This window comes from Lepisosteus platostomus, chromosome 2, assembly GCF_059453375.1.
Source record: "Lepisosteus platostomus isolate fLepPlt1 chromosome 2, fLepPlt1.hap1, whole genome shotgun sequence".
Lineage (NCBI taxonomy): Eukaryota > Metazoa > Chordata > Actinopteri > Semionotiformes > Lepisosteidae > Lepisosteus > Lepisosteus platostomus.
In genome coordinates, this window is record NC_142612.1 from 79314928 (window position 1) to 79326645 (window position 11718).

At 46.5% G+C, this 11718-nt stretch overlaps 1 protein-coding gene across 14 annotated transcripts in view; it reads right to left on the reverse strand.

Moving 5' to 3' along the window:
• The window catches only part of LOC148677377 (calcium-activated potassium channel subunit beta-2-like), a 29887-nt gene extending 18528 nt beyond the window's left edge, over nucleotides 1–11359 (reverse strand). For 9 of the 14 annotated variants that reach the window (XR_015930750.1, XR_015930748.1, XR_015930753.1 and 6 more), the window contains exon 1: nucleotides 11260–11350. Coding sequence is in view for 2 of the 14 variants with exons in the window: in XM_088621647.1 (XP_088477773.1) it covers nucleotides 11260–11309 (50 nt within the window). In the remaining 12 variants the exon portion in view is untranslated. Of the gene's footprint in view, nucleotides 1–783; nucleotides 1078–1134; nucleotides 2173–7390; nucleotides 9118–11158 lie in introns of those variants that run through there. The other 5 variants (XM_088621650.1, XM_088621649.1, XM_088621654.1 and 2 more) reach the window with 5 other exon arrangements.
• Between the last annotated feature and the right edge of the window lie 359 nt (nucleotides 11360–11718).

The following is an 11718-nucleotide window of genomic DNA, read 5'->3' on the forward strand; positions in this document are numbered from 1 at the left end:
TTGTGTACAGAAGAGCTTAGTATTTTCCTCTTTAAATTTACCTGGTCATACTTTCCCACTTTGACCTTGAAATCTGAAATCTGAATATTTGTCTACACAAATCATCATCACAATCTGCTTCATCACTTCAATAGATATTTCAATCAATGCAGCAAAACCAACTGAAATTTGACTAGATTCTGTTGCTTTCTTTGGAAAGTTCATATTAAGAGTCTCAGTGATTCGTGTTTTGTTTAAAACCAGGTAACTGAAACAAGTAACCGTAAGGTGTTAGATATTAGCTTAGATGTTTATTTTTTCTATATATACGAGAGGTGACTACATTATTCCTTGAAAATCACTTTTTGCAGGATAATTTCTTTGTCACCAGCCATGTTCCTTTCTAACAAGTGCCTGACGTGAGCTGTCTTGTTGTGAAAAGGTTTTAGCGTCCGACTTCAGTTCACCTTGTTTATGCTCATACCTAACGTACGTGTTTCCAGAAAGGTACCTAAAAATAATCTCTGAATGCAGTCTACTTTAAAAGCAAAATGAGATGTTATTTTCAGTATATTTAACTTCTGCAGCGTCCCGAAACTTACGGACGGAGGGGCTAGCAGTGATACTACGGTATTTCGCTTTTCTCCACCCTGCACTTTACGTTACGTTCTCAAAACACAACCGTTATTTTGCATCAAAGGACAGAAACCCAGATAATTTCCGCACGCAGACTCATCTATCTGCGCCCCGGAGGCTGAGCTAGTCGGAGAGCGCTTGGCTGGATTAATGAGCTCTATCGCCTACCTGTTCTGGAAGGCTGCGTTCGAGTCAGGCTGGCTGACTCTGAAATCCCCCAGTGACGTCCCCCGATAAATTACGTCCTTATTTCTCCGGCGGTGAAAGCCCCGGAAAGCTATTAAAGCTTGCTGCTAAATTTGTGGCTTTTAAAGCTGGACAGGGGGGTCCGAGAGATTTCTCTTCCACCAACACCTACGGACGGCCTGACCTTCCTCGCACGGGTCACCTGCGAGGGAGCCGCTCGCAGGAGGAGGGAGGGAAATAAAAGAGCAAAAACAAACAAAACCCAGCGCATTATTTATGGCTTCGCCCCACATCTGAGCAACGAGGAATAATTATTAGCATTTAGTTTCTTACCGGTGTCCCTGATGACTCCTGACTCGGCAGTTTCAGTAACTATGGGGCTGGGTGGAAAATCGAGGACAGTTCGGCAGACGGGTGGGGGTTCAAAGTCTGTGCAAGCGGAGGGAGTGTGTGTTTAAAACGCTGTGACGAGGAGGGTGCAGAAACGGTGTCACCTCTGTTAAAGTGCATTGAAATAGGACATATAACTGGACCTTCACAGGGGGATCTCAAGGTGACAGCGGCTTTCCTGATTAGAGGGCTGTGCCTCTTTGGTTGTGTTCCCTCTCAGCACCAGTGAACGCCCAGTGGTGGAGTGGAGTGGGGCTCACTTTGAAGGGAGCATGTTACATTTTCTTTAACGCATTACCCCTGAACTGTTTCCTTCAAACACCCGAGAGCCCGGCGTGTTCATGCGCGATGTTCAGAGTCGGGGACGGTCCGGCGGAGTGGGGCCGGTTCCTCCGGCACAGCGCTGCCCTGCGGGGCACGTTTGCACCGGCTGTTGGCTCCGTTTTGCAAACCAACGCCCAGATGTTTCAAGCACAGACACACGGCAGAGCATGTTGCGGTTGAGTTGCATCGAAACGCGAAGTTATTGCGTATGAAGGGAAAAACGCGTTAACGAGAGAAGCGCACAGCACCTGAGCTAGCGAGCAACACCAGAGATGCGCACGTTTTCCGGATGTTCAGGGTTCTGATGTTGGACCGGCTGTATGTATAACACTGCTCCAGCCAGGTGAGACCTTCCGGGAGTGAAGGTGTGTTAGAAGTGCGTCTGTTCTGAGCGTGAAAATGTGCGGGTTGACAATTTCTCGCAAACTATTTTGGAACACCTTACTTGGGAGACCAGTTATTTGGAATAAAACGTGGATAAAGTCAAGCAAATATTGTATGTGCGATAAGGTTAAGGAGGTATCATGTAAGTCATTCATCGAAGATACCCCCGTGAAGACCCTCGTTGTGCGGAGTTTTGGAATTGATATAGATGATAGCTGTCTTTTGCGAAAGTAGTCCTGAAACTTTATCACATTTGTTTTGGTTATGACTGTTTGTTAAAACAGTCTGGATTGATCTGCAAAGTTATATAAAGAAAAAGTCTAATATTGACATTACTTTTCCATAGATGTCATGTTAATGTTTAAAGACAAACATTCTTTGTCATTGACTTAATCATTATACGTGCACGTTATTGTATATATATAAAATGAACTGGTCTGGGTCCGGGAAGACACCCCCGTTTGAACAGTTTAAAACAGACGTAAGAGCGTATCTACAGGCTGTTTCTAAAAATAAGAACATGAAAGCTGTGCGGACCTAACCTTTATTTATCTTGTTTAATCTTTTTTTTTGTGAAGTGCAATTGTATTACAGAATGTAAACCTGATGATGTTATTGACGTTATATGTGCCCTTGTTTGTATTATATCTATTTTTGTTGTTGCAATAAAAAAAAGGCACGAGAAGGACGCGATGTGACCTCGGGGTTCACCGTGCGTGACGTCTTTCTTCTGCTCTTGGAATCCCAGCCGGCCTGCGCGGCGCAGTGATAGACGGGGCTGTTTCCTACTTCTGTACAGACGCTCGGAATGAACTGGAGCTCCTAACGGGAAAGGTTACCCAGGAAAGGAGGACAACAAGCCCATCTACCAAGCACGTGATGGCTGGTGGATAATTGTTCTGAGAATCTCATACAGCCATTTGTTCACGAAAGCACGTGTATGGGGTATTAACAACACGGCTGCGTGCCTTGATCCGCACCCACAGGCCTCTCAGTGCAGAAGGGCCTCCTGTTCTCAGTTTAAAAGCACTGCTCCATAGTTAGTCAACAGTAGTTACACGACCTTGTAGCTTGACCTCCTCAGCCCTCACAAACAAGGCTGGGCTTGGCCGGTACGGGGGTGGGAGTCCTCCAGGGAAGTCCAGGTCGCTGCTGCAACTGCAGTGGTAGACCAGTAGGTGGCGTGGTTCCCTCTGGACCCCGTGGTGGCTGGGTCAGTAAACTGAGGCCCTGATTATCGGTGCAGGTATCAAGAGGAGGGCCTGAGTCCCGGAGGTCTGGTTAAGGTCCATGCCGGGCTTTTGCGGCCAGAAGTTCCCCCATAATTCAATGGCTGAAGAAGTTTCTCTCGTCCTCCTGGTCTGCTGTGCAGTGGGTGGACTGGGTCCCTCCTACATGTGGAGCACTTGGAGACCTTGTGATGTACAGCACTGCTTATCGCCAGGGATAATTATTGTTACATTGAGTTTCTCGTTTCATTTTTGATTGTGAAGAAGTCCACTAGGCTGCCTTTGTCACTTCCTTTGAGGAGTTTGAATACTTGTATCATGTTCAGCCTCACAGTACTTGTTCTTTGATAAAGCTCAGGAAATGCATTTGCTTGCTGTTCTCTGGATCAACTCCTCATCAGCAGCGACTACAATTATGCGTCATTCTACATAAACGAGGTGAACTAATGTACTGTACAACACAATGCAACATAACATACGCTGATTTGCATTTGTACATATCTGGCTCTGGCCTGGGGTCGTTGACCTGGACTCCTGACCTGGCTTTAGAGAACCTTGAACAGACTCCTGCTGTTGTATGTGACACCACAGAAATAGCTGAAAGTCAGGACAACATCATCAAGAATAGCCACTGGGCCGTAGGTAGAATGTGGACACTTAAACCCCCATTCATGGTAACAACATGGCTGGACTGGGACTATAAACCCCTGTAAGACCTCGTGTGTCTCCTTCGGTGTTCTCTGGAAGTGGCCATTTCGTTATAATTAAACTCTTCTCAGACCTTCACTGGCCTGCGCAGTGACTCTTTGCATCCTGACACATTCTACATTCTTCAAACACATTTTTTCTTATATTGCTCTCACTAAGGTTTATGTTTCTGGAATCCTAATTTGTCCACATTAAGCGTCAATAGCCAGGTGTCCGCTCAGTCCTGAACTCTATCTCAGTCCTTCTGAATTTCCTTCACAGCTGCCTTCGCAAACAGTGTCTGATATTCCTTCTATTTTAGTGTCATCTGTGAACTTGATACACAGCCTTCCAAAAGGTGGCAGAAAGTGCTGACAAAATAGAGAAATAACGCGAGATTTTAAATGATCATTTAACTTTAATTTGACTTTATTGTTTTTTCACAGGTGGAAGCAAAATGTCACAACTGACTATTCCTGTATGAAACAGATTAATTTTTGCACAGAAACAGCGTCTACTCACATGAGAGTGATGGTGTTTTGGGGCATCAGGAAATTAAGAATATTATCATAAACAAATTCTATTTTCAAACCTATCAATAGTTTAAAAGACCATTCAACCACTGAGGGAATGTTAAATTGATGGAATAAGCAGATTTTAACAGCAGTCCTCTTCATTGAGATTGCTTCACGGTTGCTGCCTGATAGACATTTTTGTCAAAAAAGTATTCTGCTTTTAAGAACGGTGGCTTTCTTGTCTATTGAAATTGATTTGATCTTTCTTAATAATGACTGGGAAGAAAGAGTTAACAGCAGGAGGTATTAAATGCAGTGCAGTGTCTAAGAGAAGCCACAGAGGGTTCAATGTACTGTACTTTCTGGGACTGGGCTCTGTAACATTAAGCATAATGAATAAATACCTGTAACACAGCCCCACCTCCAAGACTAACAAATCAGAAGAAACAAGGGAAATTACTGCACAACTTCTACAGGGAAAAATCTATCTTGCATTGCAAACATAATGATGAGAGGTATAGTTCCTAACTAGATTATCTGAATTCCCTGATTTAATTTGTACTTGAATGGCCCTAGCAACTTAGTGTCAACTTTTGGATGTCAATTAATACCTTGAGCACATCACAGCAATATCTATTCTTCACCGTTCGTATCTCACTGTTCAAGGAGAACAATAATAATGTCTGTTTTTAACCTGTACTTTCCCCTCTACTAATTAACCTTGAGTTGTATTCAACTGAAAATGTTAAACAAGTGCTTAACCCTCACAGAGAGAAGGAGGGGCTCAGGAGTCTCCAGACAGATCACAGTGCAGTGCATCATTTGTGCAGGTCAGTGTTTGCTCAGGCTGGGAGATATTGAGCTTTCCATGCGCGGTGTTTACGGCCCATTTCCCAGGTGTCTGTGTTGCTTAGCAAAAATGAACATTAGCACTGATGAATACGTTTGCTTTGTTTACCTTTTGCTGAAGAGGTTAATCAAACTCATTTGATTTTCTTTCCAGTTTGCAGTGAGTCGTGTTTTGTAGAAGAACCATTGTTGAGTGATATCTGGTGTCCGTGTCAGAGTCTTGCACCAGTTTCATTCAAAGAGCTGGAACCCTTGCCGCCACATTCCATTAGCTGGTGGAAGAGCACCCACATTCTCCCCAAAATGAGACCTAAACACTTTCCCTCTATCATTGCAAGCTGAAAATAGTCACTTGGAAATAATATATTTTTCAAAATTGTTTTTTCCCGTTCAGCTACTTATAATGACACCCCTATTCCAAAACATCCACTCATTTTCTAATCGTTTCATCCAGTTCAACACAGTGCACTGTACACCCCGCCGATACCGACACACCGATCCAAACACAGCGCACTGTACACCCCGCCGATACTGACACACCGATCCAAACACAGCGCACTGTACACCCCGCCGATACTGACACACCGATCCAAACACAGCGCACTGTACACCCCGCCGATACCGACACACCGATCCAAACACAGCGCACTGTACACCCCGCCGATACTGACACACCGATCCAAACACAGCGCACTGAACACTCCAGTGATACCGACACACCGATCCAAACACAGCGCACTGTACACCCAGCCGATACCGACACACTGATCCAAACACAGCGCACTGTACACCCCGCCGATACCGACACACCGATCCAAACACAGCGCACTGTACACCCCGCCGATACTGACACACCGATCCAAACACAGCGCACTGAACACTCCAGTGATACCGACACACCGATCCAAACACAGCGCACTGTACACCCCGCCGATACTGACACACCGATCCAAACACAGCGCACTGTACACCCTGCCGATACCGACACACTGATCCAAACAAAGCGCACTGTACACCCCGCCGATACTGACACACCGATCCAAACACAGCGCACTGAACACTCCAGTGATACCGACACACCGATCCCAACACAGCACACTGTACACCCCAGTGATACCGACACACCGATCCAAACACAGCGCACTGTACACCCCGCCGATACTGACACACCGATCCAAACACAGCGCACTGTACACCCTGCCGATACTGACACACCGATCCAAACACAGCACACTGAACACTCAAGTGATACCGACACACCGATCCCAACACAGCGCACTGTACACCCCGCCGATACCGACACACTGATCCAAACACAGCGCACTGTACACCCCGCCGATACCGACACACTGATCCAAACACAGCGCACTGTACACCCCAGTGATACCGACACACTGATCTGAACACAGCCTACTGTACACCCCACTGATACTGACACACTGATCCCAACACAGTGTACTGTACACCCCAGTGATACCGACACACTGGTCCAAACACAGCGCACTGTACACCCCGGCAATACTGACACACCGATCCAAACACAGCGCACTGTACACCCCGGCAATACTGACACACCGATCCAAACACAGTGCACTGTACACCCCAGTGATACCGACACACCGATCCAAACACAGCGCACTGTACACCCCGGCAATACTGACACACTGATCCAAACACAGCGCACTGTACACCCCGCCGATACTGACACACCGATCCAAACACAGCGCACTGAACACTCAAGTGATACCGACACACCGATCCCAACACAGCGCACTGTACACCCCGCCGATACCGACACACCGATCCCAACACAGCGCACTGTACACCCCAGTGATACCGACACACCGATCCAAACACAGCGCACTGTACACCCCAGTGATCTGAACACAGTGTACTGTACACCCCACAGATCTGAACACCGAGCATGCTGCTCTTTCATTGCAAGCTCTGCTGGTAAAGCGTGTCTATAAGTTCTGAGTCCAAATCAAATTCCTTCCGTAGTGTCTCTTGTCCTGTAATTGTGTCCTGTAATGTCCAGAATCTAGTCCATTTCTGCCCTGAGATGCAGGTGGCAGTATTTACCGTCTCCGATTTACAGCACAGTTGCAAGGAGACTGCATCTGCGCAAGAGAAATGCATCATTGTCTCACAAACTCAGAAAGAAATGTGGAGGAAAACGCACACCCCTGCGCAGCTCGGTCAATCCCTTACCTTCAAGAGCTGCCGTGTTTCCCACAGCTGGTGCTCCTTCTCCGACAGTCCATTCCCGGTGGAGTGGTGTGTCTGTCAGCAGTTGTTTTAGTTTGTGCTGGGCGTCCTGCTGGATAAGCCTGTTTCGGAGTTGGATCATTAGTGTCATAGCCCTGCTAACTCCTTGCTTAAGCCCCAGTGCTTGAGATGTTTCACATAGCTGTGGGTACAATGAGAGTGACAGGCACAATAGACACTCCGTGCATAAAATTAGTCTGCGCAGCGGAGGGGGGAAGCCGAGAATCAGGATCTATAAACAGCGTGCACAGTCCCAAGCAGATTCGCTCTATCTCCACTCTTTCAGCGATCGACATCTTAACTTTCTGATTAAATACAGCCTGGAGTTGTTATTGTCTTTTTTCCTCTAGCTGTCGTAGGTATGGTCCAGTGCAGGTGACCTCATGCTTTTTGATTTCCCATTTATTTTTTATTTTTCCTCGGCTGCTTTAGGACCTCCTACCTAACACAAGTCAGGCCTACCCCAACAAGTCATTTCCCAAGAAACTTACACAATGTATTTGAGTTATTTTGGGTATTTGTCGAGTTATTTCTGTGTGTACAGTACATGTGTTTATATCTGCACAGTTTCTGCTTGGATGGGAAGAGAGAGTCTTTATTGTCCCCGGGGGGCAAGTTGTTTTACAGCAGCAGTGTTGGTGCACAGACAGACAGAAGAAACAAAAGTGCTGTCTGCTGTCTGTTCGGTTATGTGGGACAAGGCCCCCTCTGGAGTCGGGAGTAGCTGCCTTTTTCTGTCACAGTTTTTTCGAAAGTCAGATGAACATATCAGCTTGCTCGTGTGTACGTGAGGCACCAGTGATTGAAATACATTGCAGTCTTGGTCCGCCCCCTGGTGGTCACGTTGCAACATTGCGCTCAAGTTATTTTTGTGTTCAGCTGCTTTGCAGCACGTTTCTCCCATCTCTGTCTGGATAACATCCACTGATTGGTGTTTGCTAGCCGCTCTGGATGTTTTTTTTACAATCCGTTGCACTTGTTTCATGCAGTAGTTGGATAATCCTCCGAATTTCAACAAAAGCACTGTTGGTCCCACAGGAAAGATGGCTTAGGCAGGCATATGGAATTGGGCCCCTTTGACCATTAAGAAACATTACAAAGTCGACCAGAGAGCGGATTTATGGAATGTTATGGTGCCTCACAGAACAAGAAGGCATTACCAACAGCTTTAAAGGTGCCCTTGTTCACACAAAGGGTTGTGGGAGTCTGGAACAAGCTGCCCAGCCATGTTGTTGACGCCGATACCGAGTATTCTTCCAAGAAACAGCTGGATGAGATCTGTGATCTATTAAATCCCAGCTACCAGAGGACCAGACGGGCAGTATGGCTCCTCTCTGTGACCACCTTACTCGACCAGTAATGTCTTGAGATGGACAGGGTTTGAAAGCAGTTTGTTGTTTCTTTAACAGTTTAAAGATGATTTGACTGGAAAATGCCTGCCGCCCTACAGACTCCCAGGATCCAAGAGACAGGTGTCAGTGAACAAGCTACTGAGCTGTTCAGGCCAGCAGCTGCCCTGTGCTCCACACTGACGCAGAAACGGGTGATTTAAGGGCGAACAGCTGGTCTGTGTCTCTGCAGGTGTCTGAGGGGTCTCCTGTGTACCACAGACTGTCTTTCTGGGTCCTTGAACTTCACCCAGTTTTCAAAAAGAATAGAAATGGCAGCTTCTAGGATGATGACAAGAAGCAAAGAGACAAAACAGATTTCTCTACACTGTGATCATGAGAGTCATAAAGCATAGATGGTAGTTGTGTGCACTGGTGTCATCTTCTGCTTATATTTCAAGATTTTAACATCAATCAACATCGATGCAGACTTTTTTTTTCAAAGACAGCTCAGCTTCTTTAAGGTGGACAGAGCTATTTTAACTCTTTTCATTTATTGAAACTGTTGGTTTGGTAACATCAGTACCACAAGTTGTAATTGGTTGGGAAGGAAAAATAGTGAACATCCATCCGTCTTCCAACTGCATTATGCAATACAGGATCACAGGGCAGCCAGAGCCTATCCCAGCAGGCAACAGGTGCAAGGCAGCCTACACCCTGGACAGGACACCAGTTCACCTCAGAGCACACACACTCACACCAGGGCCAGTCTTTCCAGAAGCCAATGAACCTACCGGCATGACTTTGGACTGTGAGAAGAAACCCACACAAACATGGAGAGAGCATACAAACTCCACACAGACTGCACCCTGGGGATTGAACCCAGGGCTGCAATGCTCATCACTGCACCACTGTGCTGCCCAAATCCCGATCATAATTAGCAAAATCACTGGGGTGGATCAGATCAACCTGAATAATGCAAACAGAGGGTTGTCAAGAGGGCTAAGAGCATTGTGGGTTGTGTGACTCCCCCTCCACTGTGAATTTACACTGCTCCTGTCTGGAGGACTCCTCTGTGCACTGAGGGGCAGCATTAATACATGCTGGAAATTGTTTATCCCTTTTGCGATGTCACTCTTAAATAATGTAAAATAAGTATTTTATTTCCTGAAAAACAGTTTTGTCCTGAACCCTTTGTTTGTGACCCTCCCTCTGGGGTTAACAAAGCTGAAACAGAATCTTTAAGACTGGAGAAGCTGCGGTTCGTTCCTGGACCCACGTTCAGTGTCCAGTCTCTGCAGTAAAGCTCAGTCCCCTGATGCCACAGAGAAGACCTTCAAACACACGGGCTCCACCAGCACAACGGCAGTGAGTGCCCGAGGGTCTGCAAACTGCGACCCTCAGACGATCAGGGGCTAAATAAATCAATAATCCTTTAACTTATATCGCTCCTTTCTGGACACTCCACCCATAGTGCTCCACAGGTAATGGAGACTCCGCTCCACCACTGCGCCAGTACACTCCCCACCCACCAGCTCTCAGAGTGATGAAGCCAGTTCAGAGATGGGGATTATTAGGAGGCCATGATTGGTGAAGTCGGAACCTCGGTTTTACATCTCATCCAAAGGATGGTGTCCCCATCTCTGTAGGGATGGCATTAGGATGAGACCGCAGGGTAAGCATCCCATACTGGCCCCACTAACACCTCTTCCAGCAGCAGGCTGAGCTTTCCCAGGAGTCTCCCATCCAGGTACTGGCCAGGCTCACACCTGCTGGGCTTTAGTATGGGCTGCAGTTGTGAGTTGCAGGGTGATATACTGTAACAGCTGGTTTAATTAATATAGACCCTACAGACTCAGGGATAATTAATACAGACCATACAGACTCAGGGATAATTAATACAGACCATACAGGCTCAGGGATAATTAATACAGACCATACAGACTCAGAGGTAATAAAGCCCCATTGCCACAACATAGTTTCATTCCGATCACTGTCCCGTAACATTATTATATATTAAAATGACTTTTTTTTCTCCTATTGAAGAAACTATTTGATTCTGAAATGGATACGCAGCAGTGCAACAAGTTCACATAACGAAATCCTGCATTTTATATCATCTCTCTTTCGTTTTCCACGCTTTGATGTTGGTTAACCGCCCGATATTTTTCGTTTCATATTGTCAGAAATGAGTGGAACTCAAACCATTTTCTTTTCAGATATAATATGCCAGGATCCTTTTTTTTTTTCCAGCTCCCGGTAATTAAGAAATTCGAAAGGCAAAAAATCATTGTTGGGAGAGAGCCGTGTAACCAGAATGTGCAAGTCACATCCTGACAAGCTGTTATTGTGAAGGTTGCAGGAACCGCGGCTGATTATTTACCTGATAAACTGTGCACCATTAACCACCGTCTGTTTTAAACTGTTGAACCACAAGATTCCGTTGGCTTGCCAACCCCTCTCGATTGAGAAAAGACCACATACCTCGCTTGCCTTCTAGAACCACCGAAGCTGAAGTCTTCTTCTGTGGGCATGGCTGAGCGCTCCGGCAGGGAGACTCTCTGGCCCCTGGAGTCTGCCCAGCAGGGACAGAAAGAGAGGAAGTGAGGCATGTTTCCAGCAGAACAACAGGAAGCTGCTCTCCCTGGATCAGCGGGTCAGTGGATAAACACTTCCCAGCCACAGGGAGTTCTTCAGGCAAGACTCAGAGCTTCTTCACTAGGCCAAACAAATAGGCTTGAAAGTTTGAAATCAACAGGTCCTCATTTGCACCCCACTCTCTCCTAGAGAGACGGCGTAGGCAACACCACTTTGTTGAGATTAAGGTTGCAGGACGTTTTTTTCGGCTACTTTTCCCCGTAACTCATTGACTTGGGTCTGGCCATGTGACATCAGGCAGGTGGGTTTTCAGAAGCAGGGGTTCCAAGGGAGTCGTGGTGGGGC